The sequence below is a fragment of the Nannobrachium achirus genome, assembly GCF_963921795.1.
Source record: "Nannobrachium achirus genome assembly, chromosome: 23".
Taxonomy (NCBI): Eukaryota; Metazoa; Chordata; class Actinopteri; order Myctophiformes; family Myctophidae; genus Nannobrachium; species Nannobrachium achirus.
The window spans coordinates 31,784,902-31,803,857 of record NC_137830.1 but is presented as its reverse complement, the minus strand read 5'-3'; the positions used below and the strand labels follow the sequence as shown (position 1 = coordinate 31,803,857).

At 41.0% G+C, this 18,956-nt stretch overlaps 1 protein-coding gene across 1 annotated transcript; it reads right to left on the bottom strand.

The window, feature by feature from the left end:
• Positions 1-612: 612 nt before the first annotated feature.
• Positions 613-18,913, bottom strand: LOC308308460 (carbonic anhydrase 9-like; the record flags this gene model as incomplete). The annotated part of the gene is made up of 9 exons (XM_080753875.1): positions 613-648; positions 3,091-3,246; positions 3,870-4,027; positions 4,391-4,457; positions 5,142-5,234; positions 7,855-7,997; positions 13,124-13,297; positions 13,921-13,950; positions 18,790-18,913. The coding sequence occupies 9 exons, from the start codon at positions 18,911-18,913 to the stop codon at positions 613-615; spliced, it is 981 nt and encodes a 326-aa protein (XP_080610001.1).
• Positions 18,914-18,956: the final 43 nt, after the last annotated feature.

Sequence of the window (18,956 nt, the reverse complement as noted above, 5' to 3'; positions counted from 1 at the left end):
TTTTTTTTTTTTTACTTCGTAGGCGTATTTCCAGTAAATAATTTAAATTTTCAATATTTTTGCTTCTACTCCACTGCATCTCAGAGGCACATATTGTACTTTTACTCCCCTACAATTATTTGAAAACTTGAGTTACTTGTTACTTTGTAAAACCCAACCACTTCAGCGATGGCTATTTGAAAATGGCTGATCTACAAGTGAGCCTGTAGATCTGCTATTTTCAAAAGATTTTTATATTAGGTGAAATGGGATATTGTGCATAATGAGCACTTTTACCTTTAGTACTTTTAATACTTTTACTCAAGTAAACCTTGAATTACGGACTTTTACTTGTAAAGGCACAGTGACGGTCACACCACACTTTTATTTATTTTATTCTATGAGGGTGGATTCTGTCAATGCATTTCAATGGGAATGGAGCGTTTTTTTACTTATTTTTGCAGAAATCCGTAAATGGCAGCAAACAGCTCCATTCCCATTGAAATGCATTGGCAGAATCCACCCTCATATAGAATAAAAGTGTGGTGTGACCGACCGTGCCCTAACATCTGAGTATGTCTTCCAACTCTGTGCTGTGCTTACCGTGCACTCCAGTGGATGAACGGACATCAATCACTTGGCCTGCATCATTTGACTCATCATAGCGGGCTGGAGAAACACCTTTGAGGATAAATTACAGAGTCAAAGCTCAATATTTTCTCAATATTATCTTTCTGCCATCAAATTCAAATCAAATCATGCATGCCCCTCTTCCCGGAGTCCACACACAACACCATGAAGAAGGCAGCTTTTTTCTATTGATTACTCAACCCCATGCCCATGGAGACTTGAATTCACAGATGTTTTTGTTTTTGTCGCATTTCTAAAGCATAATTTCCACCGGGCACGATAAAGATAAAGATAAAGAACAAAAAAATTGTTCTCAACTGAACTGGATGGTAGCATCCTGTTCTCGTCAGGACAACAGGACGGTGGCAGTTGTTAATTATCATGCCTGGTGGGAATGACGCTTAGGGGGCACTCCACCACTTTTCAACCTATGTTCATATAATTGGTCCTCACTCAAAAATAGCTTTTCTCTTTTTTTTTTTTTTTTTTTTTCTCAAAGGAGGGCTGTGGGCAGGTCAGAAACCTATAGTCTTGTGACATCATCGATTGCCAATCCATCTTATAGAAACTGCAGGCTTTCTATTCCTGAAAAGTTGCAATTTTAAAGTGGAAGCCATTGTTCTCGCGATAATAAAAATCTAAATATTTTTTTCAAAAATATTGATTTTTTTTTGGGGGGAAAATGATGATGTCACAAGAAGATGGATTCTGAACTTCCCACAGCTCTCCTAGGAGACTTGGACCGAGTAGAAAAAAATTGTGATGTTTTATCATGAACATTAGTGAGGACCCATTATATGAAGACAGGTTGAAAAGTGGTGAACTATTAAGCCAATTGTTTGATGGCCAGCAGCGGTTCCCTATGGAGACACAACGAGCCTGCTTTAATTGTTCTCTATGGAAACACAAAGAGCCTGCATTGTTCCCAGACAAAAAGTCTCCCCAGACTTAGGAATGTTAAATGTGAAACTAAAAGATATCCATGAATTCAAGTCTCCATGGGGTGAGTAATCGATTAGGGAAAAAAAACATTTAAGGCAAATAAAAGTCCTATAGATTTGTATTTAATACAAAAATATAAGGCGTGCAAACAGCAGAGGGTGCAATCGAGACAAGACAAAAAAAGGAAGCAGCATTGTAAAATACAAGAAGAAAATACTGGATTTGTGTAAGAGAAATAATACAAAAACAATATATATATATATATATATTTATTTATTTTTTGCTTTTTTTTCAGTCATTTGTGAGTGTGTGAGTTGAGTGAATCGTTACATGCCTACTCTCAGAATATGGAGCCAAATTAAGTAGGTTTAAATAGGTGCTTCAAGAAGGTTAACTTTTATGAGTTGAAGGTGACATTTGCACGTGCAGAGTCTGCGTGGTGTGCAGCATGGCATGGAGGTAGCTCGTCACACTTATTTACTTCTGGTGGACTTGTGCCAAAGGTTGTACTTTTATCTGACGTGAGCCTGGCTTCATTTACCTCACGAGATAAAACATTCCACCCTTGACAAGGACACACTATGTGAACATGCGACATTAACATCAAGACCACAAGCACACAGACTTTGCAAGGCCCACAAATTACCATGCAGTGAGTGGTGGGAAGAGTACTCCGATGTTGTGTAGTTCAAACAACACAACTGTCTTTTCTTGAAATCGGCTGTCTTTAAGTCATTAAGACTGATCGGCGTCACACACAGCAAGCTATTTAAAGGACAACTCCGCCGTCTAAGCTAATTTTCCTACTTATATTGATGCAAAATGACTGTCCATGGGGTCTATTAGGCAGAAATGCCCCTGTTGTCCAGTTTCCCCAGCAGAGGCCAGTAGCCTTCATAGCATAGAGTGGAGCCCATAAGCCTATCGCTTTTACACCATTTGTTGCGGTCAAAAGTGATTTTATTTTTCATGAATGTGTTACTAGTTGTCATTACAAACACATCCATGTCATCGTTGTCCCATACAACTGCCACACACTGCTAAACAGATGTTAGGCTGTTATGTGTTTTGCCAAGTCCCGGAAAATACGCGCTGTGATTATATAAAAATAATAGACAACTTAGTAAGTGTGCAATGCTGTCATTTCCTTGGTTGGTCACAGTGACCCCAGTTAAATATTATTCAACAACAATTCCGATAATGACGAACATTCGCTACTACTACTACTACTGTAGGTAATGATTTAAGGAACCATCCTGCAAACAATACTGGAGAATCCTGCAGGATGAGCAGACAGTTTCAAGTATGAAAACAGTCCATCCATCCGATATGTCAAAATAAATAAATCATGCTCTCAGTGCTGATCCAACCGTACAACCCCTCCACTCACTCAGATCAGCTAACTGCCTACTACCACACACATCTCGCTTAACCCCTTGTCTATTCTTTGAGACGCGCATACGGGTATTTCGGGGCTTGCCCGAGTCTACCATTCCTTCACCACGTAAAACAACACATAATGATGACCTCTGATGTTACCGCATAGTGTTGTCTTTCTTTACCTCCAGGTCCTGGACCGTAGGTTGCAGGGAAAGATGCCAGGACGCTCCTCCCATGGAGAAGCTGAGGCACTCTGAAGTTCTTATTGAGCTTCCGGCTCTGGTCTGCCTTAAGAGTTTCTTCAAGCGCCGCCATCTGTAAACATAGTGTTTTTTTATCATAGAAAATCAACAATCGCCACATTCTCCCTCAAACCTTTCTGTATTTACTAGTAAGACGCCTCACAGTGATGTGGACATCAGGGATGTGGACATTAGAGATGTGGACAACAGGGATCTCCATATATGGGCATAAAAGGGATTTGTTCCCTGGCATCACAGGGATCTCCATATCTCCATATATGGGCATAAAAGGGATTGTTCCCCCTGGCATCACAGGGATCTCTAAGGACAAGCTGAGACATTTCTCTTGGTAAACTGCGACCTTCGGTCACAATTATCATTTACTGCCGTTAATAAAAAAGAAAAACATTGAATGTGTTGAGGCTCACAAGGTATCACATTGTGAGTTTGTAGATCTGCTATTTTCACTTGTTTTCATTAAAAAATCTTGTGCTTTGATTTACTTTTTTTATCACCTTTGTTATCGGCTATCACCAGACAAGTATTTGTCAAGAATACGGCCCAAAATCTCTTCTTTGCTGGAGATTACCGTGTCATCAACTTTGACCTTGAACTCATTTACACTTATCTTACTTAGGGACTATTGGCTATGATTGGCTTCCGATTGGCTAAACGGTAGGTAGATAAATGACTGACTTGTCGTCTAGACAGAGAGACAGTGTCATTGAAGAGCGTCCATGTGACCGTCTGGAAGCAAGGGGGCGTGGTCAGAGATCCGGTGTATCTGTAGAACCTGCGCAGGTCGTTGGGAAGCAGATGACGAACGTTGAATCCTGGAATCTCTGTATTGGACTCTGAAGCAAGGACAAGAAAGATTTTAAAATTATGTAAAAAAGAAAAAACTGCATTAATGTCTAAGGCTTCCTACACACAGTGAAGTCACCTACCCTCTCCTTGTCCTTGGGGAATGAGGAATCCAATTCATTCCATATGGAAGTCACATGGTTTCATGCCTTTTCCAAGCCTCTTTGCTTAAAGCGACGACGCCCTACCCCAAGAGGCTTGCTAGAGGCATGAAACCATGTGACTTCCATAGGGAATGAATTGGATTCCACTCTCCCTCCCTCATTCCCCTAGGACAAGGAACGGAACGGGTATATCACTCTTTAGTGTGAATGCAGCCTTAGATACCTGAAACAGACAACAACGGAGTTCACCTTCAATGCTGACATCAGTAAGTGCAGCCAGGATCCTTTCATAGTCCTTATTCTCATGAAGACCAATCTACAAGTAAAAGAAAATGAAAAGACAATGTCTGACATTTTACATTTTGTATTATGTCATGAAGTTATGCCATTTGTCAGTGACTGTCACTTACGTGGTTCTCAACCTTTTCAGGCCATGAAAATAAATCATATTTGAACTGGGGACCCCCCACCCTGACAAGCACTTGGAATTGCAGGGGTTGAGGCCTTACATTAGTTTTACTTGGTTCCACAGATGAATATTCAAGCTCACAACGGTGTTGTGAGATTGTAAACCAGTTTTGACCAGTTTTTATAGTATAGTTTGTTGATTAATTTTGAAGCAGTATGGTATTTTTCTTCTTTTTTGAGGTATTGTGAAGAACTTAAAAAAGTCCTTAAATTGTCACTTCACTGTCTTCTGGGGACCCCCCTGGGTGTCCCGACCCACAGGTTGAGAACCACTGACTTAAGGGAATATAGGACTGGTTGTTTCAAAGGACCATAGTGGTGTTCTGGATCATGGACATGTACCATCTGGTGGGCATTCGCAGCCCACCCATCTGACCACTTAACTCCATGTTAAATGGTCAAATTGGTGGGCAGTGTGCATTTGTGTATTTTAATAATCAGTCGATTGTGTTCCGGAATGAATGTAATCCATTTTATCGGTATCACAATGAAAACTCACCATGATATTTTTTGTTCTTCTTTTTTTACTCACCCCAATGAACGCTCCTAGTACCGCCAGTCCGTCTGGCTGGCTGGCTGCCTCTGCCAGGCCTGCATATTTAGAGTTGTAATGAACAATATGCATCTGGTGGGGAATCAAAACAGACACTTTAACATACTCGTCCTGCTGCATAGTCGGAGGCCTTAGGGATATTTCGTGCTAATCAGTCTAAAAGCACCACATTTTGCACAGATGTAGCCCAGGGCATGCTCTAATGATTTAGCTAGAGCGCCCGGGTCGCCACAGCGGCCAAATCAAGTTGGGCTCCCATTGACTTTCTATAGAGGAAAATACACTGAAAAAAATACCCAGAAAAACATTTTTTTTCTGGGTATTTAAGTAGGATGTGATGGGTCTAACTAGGGGTTTGTCATGATGCTGAATCCATTGCAAGCATTTGTTTTGCACAAAAACATTCCTTGGGCTACAAATGGCCCCAGAAAACCCCCACAAAACTGTGAAAAGTGAGTGAAAAGTGACTCATCACTTTTCATCACTAAACCATCTGTAGCCATTTGGCCATTTGTAGCCCAAGGAATGTTTTTTTGTGGAAAACAAATGCTTGCAATGGATTTAGCATCATGACAAACCCCTAGTTAGACCCCTCGACATGGCATCTGCTTGCGACTGCAACCTGTTCCTGTTCGCGGATGACTCGGCTCTCCTAGTCTCGGGCAAGGACCACTTGCAGGTTGAAAAGACACTTAACTCTGAACTGAGTAAGATCTGCACATGGCTTAACGACAACAAATTATCAATTCACCTGGGCAAAACCGAGTCCATCCTCTTTGGATCAAATCATAACCTCAAAAAGGTAGAGAACTTCACAATCAAAGTGGGTGATAAGGTCATAACACGAAAAAACGAAATCTCCTACTTAGGATGTATCCTTGAAGCTAATCTTTCCAGCGAAAAGATGACTTCAAAAGTAATACAAAAAATCAACCAACGAACTCGTTTCCTACAGAGGATCGCCCCAATGGTCAACTTCAACACACTGAAGACCATAGCTGGTGCAATAATCCAGCCCCTCTTTGACTATGGAGTCCACGTATGGTATCGTGACGCCCCACAAGCCCTAAAAACTAAACTCCAAACAGCCCAAAATAAACTAATTAGGGTCCTGCTTAACCTTCCCAATCAGACTCACCTCACCGCTACTCACCAGTTAAGAGTGGGGTGGCTCAGAGTAGATGACAGAGTACAGCAACTTGCAATGGGCCTGGTGTACAAGATACACTACACCACTATGATACCCAAGTACCTGTCAAAATACTTTATAAACGTTAAGGATGTCCATAATTACAACACCAGAGGCAGTGCCACAGATCACGTTCAACCCAGAGTCAACTCAAAGAAAGGGTCGAACTCGTTCTTCTGCTACACCACAAAAATGTGGAATGCCTTACCGAAGGCCATAAAGGAGTGTGGATCACTAGCATCCTTTAAAATTGCCCTAAAAAACCACTTACAGGCAGCAGCCGTTCACAACTGGTAAAAACCTAGCCCAACCCTACCCTCCCTGCCCCTTCCTTGTATATACTGTACATACTGATTGTTTAGACTTACTGTTACCTGCCCCTTCCTTGTATATATTGTATATACTGTACTTACTGATTGTATAGACCTACTGTTTTCTTTTTTTCTTTACATATCTACTGCATAGTACTGTGTTCTATTTGTCTGTCATTCAATGTTATATGAGATACTTTAATGGTTTCCTGTTGAAATAAGCTTAGTCTTTTCATGGATCTCCTTTTAGTAGACCTTGTACCAGTGAACTGTACCGTCATGAATCTGTACATTTTCCTATGCAAACTTCTAATAAAGCCTTCAATCAATCAATCAATCCTACTTAAATACCCAGGGTATTCTCCTCCTGTATAGAAAGTCGATGGGAGCCCAACTTGATCTAGCCACTGTGGCGAACCCGAAGGTCGCCGAATCGGGCGCCCTATTAGAGCATGCCCTGGGCTACATCTGTGCAAAATGTGGCGCTTTTAGACTGATTAGCACGAAATTATATCTCCCTAAGGCATCTGACTAGCATACAAGCTCCATGTGCAACAGCTAATCCAACTAATCAATTTAATAAATTATTACATTTAGATTTTAATATAAATTATATACTGTTGTCACATCACAGGTGTGTGGATTTTATTTTGTGCAAGGTCCATCGTTTTCGTTGTTTTTCAAAAGAGAAAAGACAAGAATGGGGGGCAAGGAGGGCAAGGAGAAAAATCTAACAAAAGAAAAACACGGAAAGGCAAAAAGCTATCTACATACTGTACATACACATCTAGCAAACCAAGTACATACGCACATGAGGACATAAGGTTCAAAGTGGTAACACTTTGGCAGGTCCACATACACCAACACCATGTATGTAGCCTACATGAGATTAGACATTAAGTTGCAAAAGAGTACACACATACAGACCAGGCACCCGCTGACCTATTGGTCCAGGTGCATACCACATAATAGGCGCGCACACACACACACACACACACACACACACACACACACACACACACACACACACACACACACACACACACACACACACACACACACACACACACACACACACACACACACACACACACACACACACACACACACACACACACACACACACACACACACACACACACACACACACACACACACACACACACACACACACACACACACACACACACACCTCTGCAGGGAAATGCACTTGGTCTATGGTGTGTTCTGACCCAGGAACTGCCACCGTCCCCCAGTGGAAATGCAGCTGTGCAGCATGGAACGTGGTGTCGAAGCCACTGACAATCTGGAGGCTGTCTGGGAGCTGCAGCTGTACTGCAAAACCACAGAACATCACACAAATCGGTATGGACACATTGGACAGTAAGTACATTTACACAAAGTACTGTAGTTTGAGGAGCACTTCCTCCATTTTCCTTCATCCATGTTCAACCACCTCTTCATATTAGTGGTGCTCTGTTCATTATGAGATGAAGGAGAAGCCATTACTAAAGGTTTGAAAAATCCTTTTAAACAATTAAACCTGCCTATCGATGACTAAATCACTGGTACAGAACTGTCCACAAACCAAAGGAATAGCATATGCACATGACCAAAACGTGTATACGGTGCTGGATCCAGGAAACAGTGAATGAACAAGAGATAATATCCGCACACGATATAATGCTCTCCCGTATTTTCTTTTTATTTTCAACCAACAAACAACGTTTCGCCCAGCAGGGCTTTCTCAAGTTACAAGTGAGTGGCATTGGAGCCTTTAAATAGGCCATATTCTGTGGTGGGTGTCATCAATCAATTAGTTAATGAACCAATAGAATTCAATTACATAAATTCAAGAGCCATACACATGAACAATAGGTTAAAAAAATCATCATATGAAACCCAATCGGAGTATGATTGGGTTGCATTTACATATCACAAAGCATGAACATCTTACATACAATAGAAATACAGGTTTTTCTATACATCTAAAGACACCCATACACAAAGACAAATCAAGTAGGTAAATTATAGAAATGGTCTAATGCCCAAGTCCAAATTCATCCCAAATGGTTTTAGGGTTCTAAGTTCATAGATCCAGAAAGCATCCCTTTTAAGTAGGAGAGACTCCCAGTCTCCTCCCCTGTGAGGTTTTTCTACCTTCTCCAGTCCAATGTATCTTAAGGCAGATCTATACATTGTGGCCAGCTTGCATAAAATGCATAGCTACTGGACTGCGCATATTCTGAGTTGTAATGTCACTTCGATGTTCGGTAATGCGTGTCTTAAGCGCTCTTGTTGTCATTCCAACACATGCAAGTGAACATGGACATTTCAACATGTACACTACATGTGTTGATTTACATCAAATAATCCCTTTGATGTCATATTTCTTACCTGTTAATGGATGATTAAAAGAGTTACATTTATATGTGAAATTACATTGTGTGCAATTACCACATTTGTATTTTGTAATTAATTCCCATTTGGGATTTCATCCAGAAAGGTTCTAGGTTTAATAGGTGCTAAATCTGATCTCACCACTTGGGGACCAAATGTTGGGATGTCTTTATACACCACCTGTGGTGGGGCTTTAAATGTGTCTTTTAGAATTGGATCAGTTGTTAAAATATGCCAGTGTTTTTTAATTATGTTTTTAAACACATTACCCAATGGTGAATAAGTGATAAAACACTGTGGTATTTTTTCCTTAAAGGAGTAGTTCACCCCCAAAATGACTTTTTTTTCTATTGATTAGTCACGCCATGGAGACTAGAGTTCAATAATATTTTTAGTTTTTTGTCGCATTCCTAAGACAAAAATGTGATAACAATAAATGTACCCCCATTCGTTCCGGATGGGGACCCGTTTCGAAACAATAAATGGGGGTAAATTTACTCGAATCAAATCTTTGTCTTAGGAATGTGACAAAAAACAAAAGATATTATTGAACTCTACTCTCCATGGCAAGAGTAATCAATAGAAAAAAAGTCATTTTGGGGGTGAACTACTCCTTTAATAGGTTTTATTTTTGGTTGCAGGCATTCCTCCTCCTAGGATATATTATCAAACCGTATGGATGCCTCATCAATCCACTCTTCAGGATAGCCCCTCATTTGAAAGCGTTCTTTCATATCCTGTTTTTGTTTTTCATATCTTTCTGTTGAGCCACAAATCCGTTTAATCCTATTAAATTGGCTAATAGGTAAGCTTTTCTTTAGTGGTGTTGGGTGGTAACTGTCTCGTCTTAGTAAGGTATTTCTGTCTGTTTGTTTTCGATATAAATCTGTCGTAAGTGTTACCTTCTTTTATGACAGTAATATCCAGAAATTCAACTTTATCAGCACTCATATTTAAGGTGAATTTTAATTCACTAGCTTCATTCAAGAAAGTATGAAAAGCATTCATTTCCTCAGTTGTACCATTAAATATGAGAAAAATATCATCCAAGAATCTCTGCCATATTTTAATCTTTTTAAGGAAGGGATTCTTTTCTGGATTGTAGATCCACTCCTTTTCAAACCATCACACGCCAAGTCCTTAATATGTTTTGCACTTGGAGATGCGTCGACGAAAACCAACAGACAGTTACCACCCAAAAGAAAAGCTTACCTATTAGCCAATTTAATAGGATTAAACGGATTTGTGGCTCAACAGAAAGATATGAAAAACAAAAACAGGATATGAAAGAACGCTTTCAAATGAGGGGCTATCCTGAAGAGTGGATTGATGAGGCATCCATATGGTTTGATAATATATCCCAGAAGGAATGCCTGCAACCAAAAATAAAACCTATTAAGGAAAAAATACCACAGTGTTTTATCACTTATTCACCATTGGGTAATGTGTTTAAAAACATAATTAAAAAACACTGGCATACTTTAACAACTGATCCAATTCTAAAAGACACATTTAAAGCCCCACCACAGGTGGTGTATAAAGACCTCCCAACATTAGGTCCCTAGTGGTGAGATCAGATTTAGCACCTATTAAACCTAGAACCTTTCTGGATGAAATCCCAAATGGGAATTAATTACAAAATACAAATGTGGTAATTGCACACAATGTAATTTCACATATAAATGTAACTCTTTTAATCATCCATTAACAGGTAAGAAATATGACATCAAAGGGATTATTTCATATAAAACAACACATGTAGTGTACATGTTGAAATGTCCATGTTCACTTGCATGTGTTGGAATGACAACAAGAGCGCTTAAGACACGCATTACCGAACATCGAAGTGACATTACAACTCAGAATATGCGCAGTCCAGTAGCTATGCATTTTATGCAAGCTGGCCACAATGTATCTGCCTTAAGATACATTGGACTGGAGAAGGTAGAAAAACCTCACAGGGGAGGAGACTGGGAGTCTCTCCTACTTACTACTGCTTTCTGGATCTATGAACTTAGAACCCTAAACCATTTGGGATGAATTTGGACTTGGACATTAGACCATTTCTTTAATTGACCTACTTGATTTGTCTTTGTGTATGGGTGTCTTTAGATATATAGAAAAACCTGTATTTCTATTGTATGTAAGATGTTCATGCTTTGTGATATGTAAATGCAACCCAATCATACTCCGATTGGGTTTCATATGATGATTTCTTTAACCTATTGTTCATGTGTATTGCTCTTGAATTTATGTAATTGAATTCTATTGGTTCATTCACTAATTGATTGATGACACCCACCACGGAATATGGCCTAGTTAAAGGCCATATTATGCCACTCACTTGTAACTTGAGAAAGCCCTGCTGGGCGAAACGTTGTTTGTTGGTTGAACAAAGAAAAGACGGGAGAGCATTATATTGTGTGCGGACATTATCTCTTATTCACAGAACTGTCCACAGCCCTCATCTGAGAGACCGTAGACAGAAATGGTGCCATCTTATAATGGGCATTATTAAAGTGATCCCTGACTATACGACAAATATGCCTTAATACATTATAATTGTCCTCTATAACTACAATGTAAAATTAAAAACACCTCAATTATTTTATTTCTTCTAGAAATAGCTAATCTTTCACTCAATAGGGGAAATGCCCGTCGCAAGTTGATGATGTCATAAATGTCAAGTGTGATCTATCCCTATGGAATTTATGGCATGCATGTGAAAATAAAAGCAAACGTAATACTTCCTATGGTTAATATGAGCATCAAATCAATATTTCAAATGTGTTTGTGTTTTGTTTTTTTGCACATGCATGCCATAAAAATGACACATGACATTTATGACATCATCAACTTGCGACAGGCATTTCCCCTACTGAGTGAAAGATTAGCTATTTCTAGAAGAAATAAAATATTTAAGGTGTTTTTAATTTTACATTGTAGTTATAGGGGACAATTATAATGCATTAAGACATATTTGTCGTATTAGTCAGGGATCACTTTAACAGATTAGTGAAGACAGGGTGAACATGGGAAGTGGTCCTTCAAGTAAAAAATGTTAGTATCTGTACTTTACTCTTGAGTATTTGTATTTTTGGATACTTTTAGGAGCTTGTAGAACATCAGAACCTAACGCCTGATTGGTTGTGCTCCAGTGACTGGCACTGAAAATTATCAATCTACAGGCTCACAATGCATCATGATGCAACACACGATTTCCCCTTAATTTTTTCACTCACCCCCCCATTCACCCCCAAAATGACTTTTTTTCTATTGATTACTCATGCCATAGAGATTTGAGTTCAATAATATTTTTTTGAATTTGTTGCATTCCTAATGCCTCATTCACACTACAGATATAGTCAGTAGTGCTTTGGGGGCCGGACGGGACCGGACGCCGTGTGGCCGGAAATATTTCCCCACATGCACGCGCACGGACGGCACCGAACGGTGCACGACCGTGTAAACGCGTGCATACCCCCCGCGAGAGCCGCCTCCGCGACAACCCCCCACCCCTAAATAGCCTCTAGAGGCGCGTGCACGCGCGTGCACGTGACGTCAATAAATGACCGTCCGCCCGGAAAAAAAAATCCCAAAGCACCACTGGATATAGTTGAACGTTTTGCTTGGTAATTCAATGTAATCTCAATGGAAACCAGCTTTAAAGATGCAGGAGATGCTCCAAACAAAGCTTTGAAAGCTTTAAAGCTGGTTTCCATTGAGATTACATTGAATTACCAAGCTAAACGTTCAACTATATATCTGTAGTGTGAATGAGGCATAAGACAAAAATGTGATTATAGTAGATTTACCCCCATTGATTCCGGATGGGGACCTAAATGCATGGCCCTGGATGGGGACCCAAATTCATGGCACTGGATGGGGAAACCATCAGGGTAAATCTACAATAAATTATTGTCTTGCGACAAATGCGACAAAAATGTTTTTATTGAAGTCGACATGCGACAAAAACGTTTTTATTGATTACTCCTCTGGCGTGAGTAATCAATAGAAAAAAAGGCATTAACTACTCCTTTAAGGGTTGCACCTGTACTTACATGTGTGTCCATTGTTGAACAGTGTGAGTCCCGCAGGCTCACTGGTCAGATCGTAACCGTCCAGCGTGATGTAAGGCAGACTGGGGTCAAATTTCACCGCGGTGGTGTCGATGTCGATGGGTGACTGGGACGTCCCGCTGCAGTGCTTGAAAGCACTGGACCACGACTCCTGATCTGTTCAGCCAATCAGAATGTTGGACATATCGTTGCTGTCGGGCAGAAAACTTGTATCTTCTTATTTCAACTTCATACATAATATTTGTTCTCCCCAATGTAGTCGTTATGCCAATTGATTCCTCCCCACACACACATTTCTGTGCGTTGTCACTGACAGCCGCACCTGCCATTGAGGAGCCCCAGGAGGACATCATAGAGCTTTCGTCCTACTCCTCCCGCTCAACACTTCCCGCTGACAAGTGCCGGCCCTCAGCCCGTAAGAGTATGAGCGGTGAAAAATATCGCTCTCCCTGCCCAGCTTCCCTACGCCGAACACTGTCCAATTGCGTTCATAATCGCTCTGCAGTGGTGGGCAGCTACTTCTATACCACTGTGCCAACCAAGCATGTGATATATTCTTTTAATATAAATGAATCACGCAAAAGTAGCGAAAATATCCAGTTCACATTGTGAACTTGTCGATTTTAGTTTTAGTTTTGTTTTTGTCTGTGTGTCGGGCGCAATCTTCTTGCTAATTAGGGCACAATTTATGAAAAAATGTAGATAAGGGTTCTGCCTGACAGCAATTACGTCCAAGAACAAATGGAAATGCAACAGTAAAAAGATGTCACCATACTTACCATCATATCCCCAATGTTCATGAGATGCACCTGGAATTGACAAGAGGAATAAAGAGATTAAGAGTCCAAATTGCTCAGACTCACCAGACCCATTTGCCAGTGAAGTTAACTTGCCCTCATGCATTTTCTAATGGCGGACTAAGAAGTACCAATAGTACCCAGTACTTGAGTCAAAGTATAGATACTCGTGGTCAAATATTATACAAGTGAGCGTTGCTGTGTCAAATGTTATACTTGAGTTTAAGTACTGCAGTACTTTCTTTTAAAAATACTAAAAAAGGTATTCAAAAATACAAATTTTCTTTTCTTTTTAATACTATTTTCACTATAGGGCTTAAAGTGGCGCTATGTAAATGGGGAGCGTGTCGCTGTTACTACATGTCATCTATTCGACACCCGACTCTAACCCTCACCCTAACCTTAACCTCCATGGAGTGAGTCGCTAACCCTCTGGTCGAAATGATGGACGTTCGCAAAAGCGAGATTTCCCCATGTAAATGTAATCTTCGTATGTTAATACAATATAACTTATAGAATAAGGGTGGTTTTATTTTGTCTCCCTGCTCTTTTATTTAGACATTTAGGACGTGTCAAAAGTCATCTCTCACCTATAATAATAATAATAATAATGGATTGTATTTTTATAGCGCTTTTCTAAGCAAGTTTCGAACTCAAAGCGCTTTACAATGGTCCATTCATTCATACATTGGGAAGTTAAATGGCGAACATTCGACGCCAGCATCCTCACTTCCCACATTCACACACCAATGGTGGCAAGCTTGCGTCAACCAACTCATTGGAGGCAATGCGGGGTTCAGTGTCTTGCGCAAGGACACTTCGACATGTGGACGGGAAGATCCGGGATTTGAACCACCGACCGAGGGACCATTCGCCAACCCGCTCTACCTCCTGAGCCACAGCCGCCCCTAAACACAGGATGTGACATGCACAAATATGGACCTGGTGGTCTGAGCAAGCTGGCAGGCTCTATTAACCCAATGGTTTAAATATATTCCTAAAAAAGGAGCTGGGAGCTTCTCCTTTGGTCCACCCATTCCTAGGACATGTGGGAATGCTCCAGTGAAGGTGGGATATATATTTTAACGCCATCACTAACGCTAGGTACGGATGCAGATGTGAAAGCAAGGATAGGGAAGGCAACAGCATATTTACTGCTCAAGAACATCTGGCGCTCCAGAGAGATACATCAAACAACCAAAATCAGAATATTCAACTCCAACGTAAAATCCGTCCTGCTTTATGGGTCAGAGACTTGGAGAACCACAAAGATTACAATAAATAAAGTTCAAACCTTCATCAACAAATGTCTCAGAAGAATCCTGAATATACATTGGCCGGACAAGATTAGTAACAACGATCTGTGGATAAAAACTAAACGACTCCCAACAACAGACGAAATTGGACGAAGAAGATGGAGCTGGATCGGGCACACACTGCGCAAGCCAGAGTCAAACACCACCAGACAGGCTCTGACTTGGAACCCTCAAGGGAAATGAAACCGAGGCCGGCCAAAGAACACCTGGCGGCGGGATCTCCAGGCAGACACCAAGAGACTGGGATACACCTGGTCACAGATAGAAAGGAACGCCAGCAACCGTGAACTCTGGAGGTCCCTTGTCGACGGCCTATACCCCAGTAGGGGTGTAAGGCGTAAGTAATAAGTAAGTAACTAACGCTAGGTGAAATTCACCCGAACACCTGCCTGTATTAAAACAAAACAGGGATGGGTGCAGGGAAACACACCTAGTACCTTCTATGATGTCACTGAGCATCCTGAAGGTAACCAAGGACCAACCCACCTCAGACATCAGCAACATTATGAAAATCAACACTAGTCTTTATTGACGCCTCAGGGCGACAAGCTAGGGCGAGGTCGCGCCACAGTGATGTGGACATCAGTTATGTGGAGTGGACATCAGGGATCTCCGTATATGGGCATAACAGGGATTTGTTCCCCTGGCATCACAGGGATCTCCATATCTCCATGTATGGGCATAAAAGGGATTTGTTCCCCCTGGCATCACAGGGATCTCTCTAACAGGGCATCATTAATATTGATGACATCAGGGAACTCCATATATGGGCATGAAAGGGATTCTGTGTGACATCACAGCGAAGCCAGAGCGTGATGTCAGAGCGGCAAACCCATTCTGGTAGAGAGTGGTTCCCCTGACATCAGAGCATGATGTCAGAGCGGCAAACTCATAGACTGTAAAAATGTGTACAAATCTACACGGACGCGGACAAGCTGTGACGTTTCTCATAGTAAACTGCGACCTTCTGCTGCAATAATTGTCCGGTAGAAAATCACCCGACCCATGATTCTATCTATTTAACACTTATTTTAAGAAAAACTATATCACTTACACCCCCTTAAACATTGGGATGGGACCTCTTAATCGGTGGCAGTCTGGCAGTGCGTAAACGTCTCTTATCGTCTTTTAACATGCTTAAGGTTTGACCTTTGATTGGCTTCCAAATCTTATCTTAGTTGTGTGGTTATCATGACAAAGTGTTTGTTGACTCATTAGGTTTCATATCTGATTGGACTAATGTTTCTCTACCCAAGAGGCTTACGTTTGTGGCAGTGAAATAAATAAATCGTTTTCCACCTACTTATCATTTCTATAAGTAGACCTTGCCCATCGGGGCACCGGCCAACTGCAAGTTGGGAACAATGACAATATGGAATGCATCCACCCCGTTATGCAATACCTGTTATAGCCATTGCTATAGCACCTGTTTTAACAATCTGACACCAGCTCAACCAAGGGAATCCCTCAGTAAACCAACCAGGCTTATTTAGATCAGGGGTCTTCAACGTTTTCAGGCCAAGGACCCCTTAGCTGAGAGAGAGATGAAGTAGGGACCCCCAGATTCCATATAATTTCATCAACACAATCATCATGTATTTTGGATTCATGTCAATTTGTGTTATCAGATATTTAACCACTTGAACCGTCAATACTTTATAAACTTGACCTTTCACTCTCACTGTACTTGGTGTGCTCTTTTTTCCCCTCTACACCAAACCTCTTTGCCGTAAATAGCCGATCTACAAGCTCACAACACCTCGCAGCGCGAGGCGTTGTGAGCTTGAAGATCTGCTATTTTTAGCTAAAGTTCTCAGAATATGGACACTAGTTCAAGTGGTTGATATAAAAGAGAAACAAGGTTTCTATCACACAAAGATTTGAAGGACCCCCTGTAGTAACTCTGAGGACCCCCTAGGGGTCCTGGACCCCCTGTTGAAGACCCCTGATTTAGATACGTGTGAGTTGTAAACAGAAATAAAGATGTCAAGAAATACTGTCCTCAATACGTTACAAGCTCACAACACTCTTTTTACAGATAAAAAAGAAAAGAAAAATGTTTTTGAAGGTGCTTTGAAAATGTTTGCTTAAACTGACATGCACTCAGCGCTGATTTCAAATGAATTTAATCTGTAGGCAAATTTTTAAAGAAATTGTGCAAACTGTTTAGTTTGTACAGAAAACTAGTAAAACTGGCTAGTTTTATATTTTTAAGAAACCGTGCAAACAGTGCATGCATAAGATAATTGAATTTGAGGTGAAATGTGAATGCCTTTAAGGGGTGGATTAGCCATAAATAATAACTTCCAGGAGAGGTCGCTGATATTCGGACGTTATGTCTCTCCTGGAGTTATAAGGGAGAGTCATAGGGGTATCACTGGTTGAGCCCCAACGTCCATACTCTGCTCAAAACATGTACAAATCAATAAGGTGCTCACCGCATCGTCGAAACAGCTTTATATCTACCGATGAGCCCACTCGCTGGCATGTGTTAAATATGTTTCTAATAAATTCATGTTTACTCAAACTTCTCAGAGACTCGCGTTTCCTCGTCGGAATGCTCCCGCCTTCAGAACTACAGAACGTTGGAATACTTCCGCATACAAAAACGTCATGTCCTAGTATGAGCGAATGGCAACGGCGATCAACGTCACGTGATATGTTCGGCCATTTTTACCCAAGCAGTTCAAAAACAAGGAAAGCGATGAGACTCTGAGAAGTTTGAGTAAACATTAATTTATTGGAAACATATGGACTAACACATGCCAGCGAGGGGCTCATCGGTAGATATAAAGCTGTTTCGACGATGCGGTGAGCACCTTATTGATTTGTACATGTTTTGAGCCGAGTGTGGACGTTAGGGCTCAACCAGTGATACCCCTATGACTCTCCCTTATAACTCCAGGAGAGACATATCGTCCGAATATTAGCGACCTCTCCTGGAAGTTATGATTTATGGCTAGGGGTGGATAAAGTCTGCACAACAGCGTTGCTCCTAACAGGGTTGTTTTATGTTTTTCTACTTTTAACACAGAAAGGGGCACAGGTGGTTGTCCAGCACGCGGCGACGATCTGGACGTGTGTAAAGGGCATTAACGAAAAAGTGGACTCAGTCGACTTCATTACACAAGTCGACTCCCACCAGAGAAAGTCGAAAGTCTAAGTATTTTCACAATTTCTGCCTCTATATATTTGACAATTTGGACAATGTTTAATTTGCCATTTTAGAGGTATTAAAAAAGTCCTTAAATTGGCACTTTAGAAATGTGAAGATACCCTCTATGCATTTAAACTTGATGTTGGTTTGTTTACAGTTGAGTGAGAAAACAATGTTTCACATTGAGTTAATCATCTGGGCACCCCCCAAAATAATTGGGGGGTCGTGTGTGATGTGATGACGTCATCAAACGAAAAAAAAAAAAAAAAAAAAAAAAAACACAAGTCGTTAATGCCCTAGTGTAAACCCACCTCTGAACTAACAGCCCCAGCTAAATAAGTCCATATCCACACAGTGATTGAGTGAATAGTGACTCACCCTTGGAGTGGCTGCCCCCCTGCTCTTCCTCGGAGGAGGAAGAGGATGAGGAGCTGGAGGCTCCTCGCAGCGCACCGAAGAAGAAGAGGACGTGGAATAGGATCCTAGGTTTCATCATCATCATCACAGCGTCCAGCTCCACCGAGAACTTCCTTTGATGTCTCTCC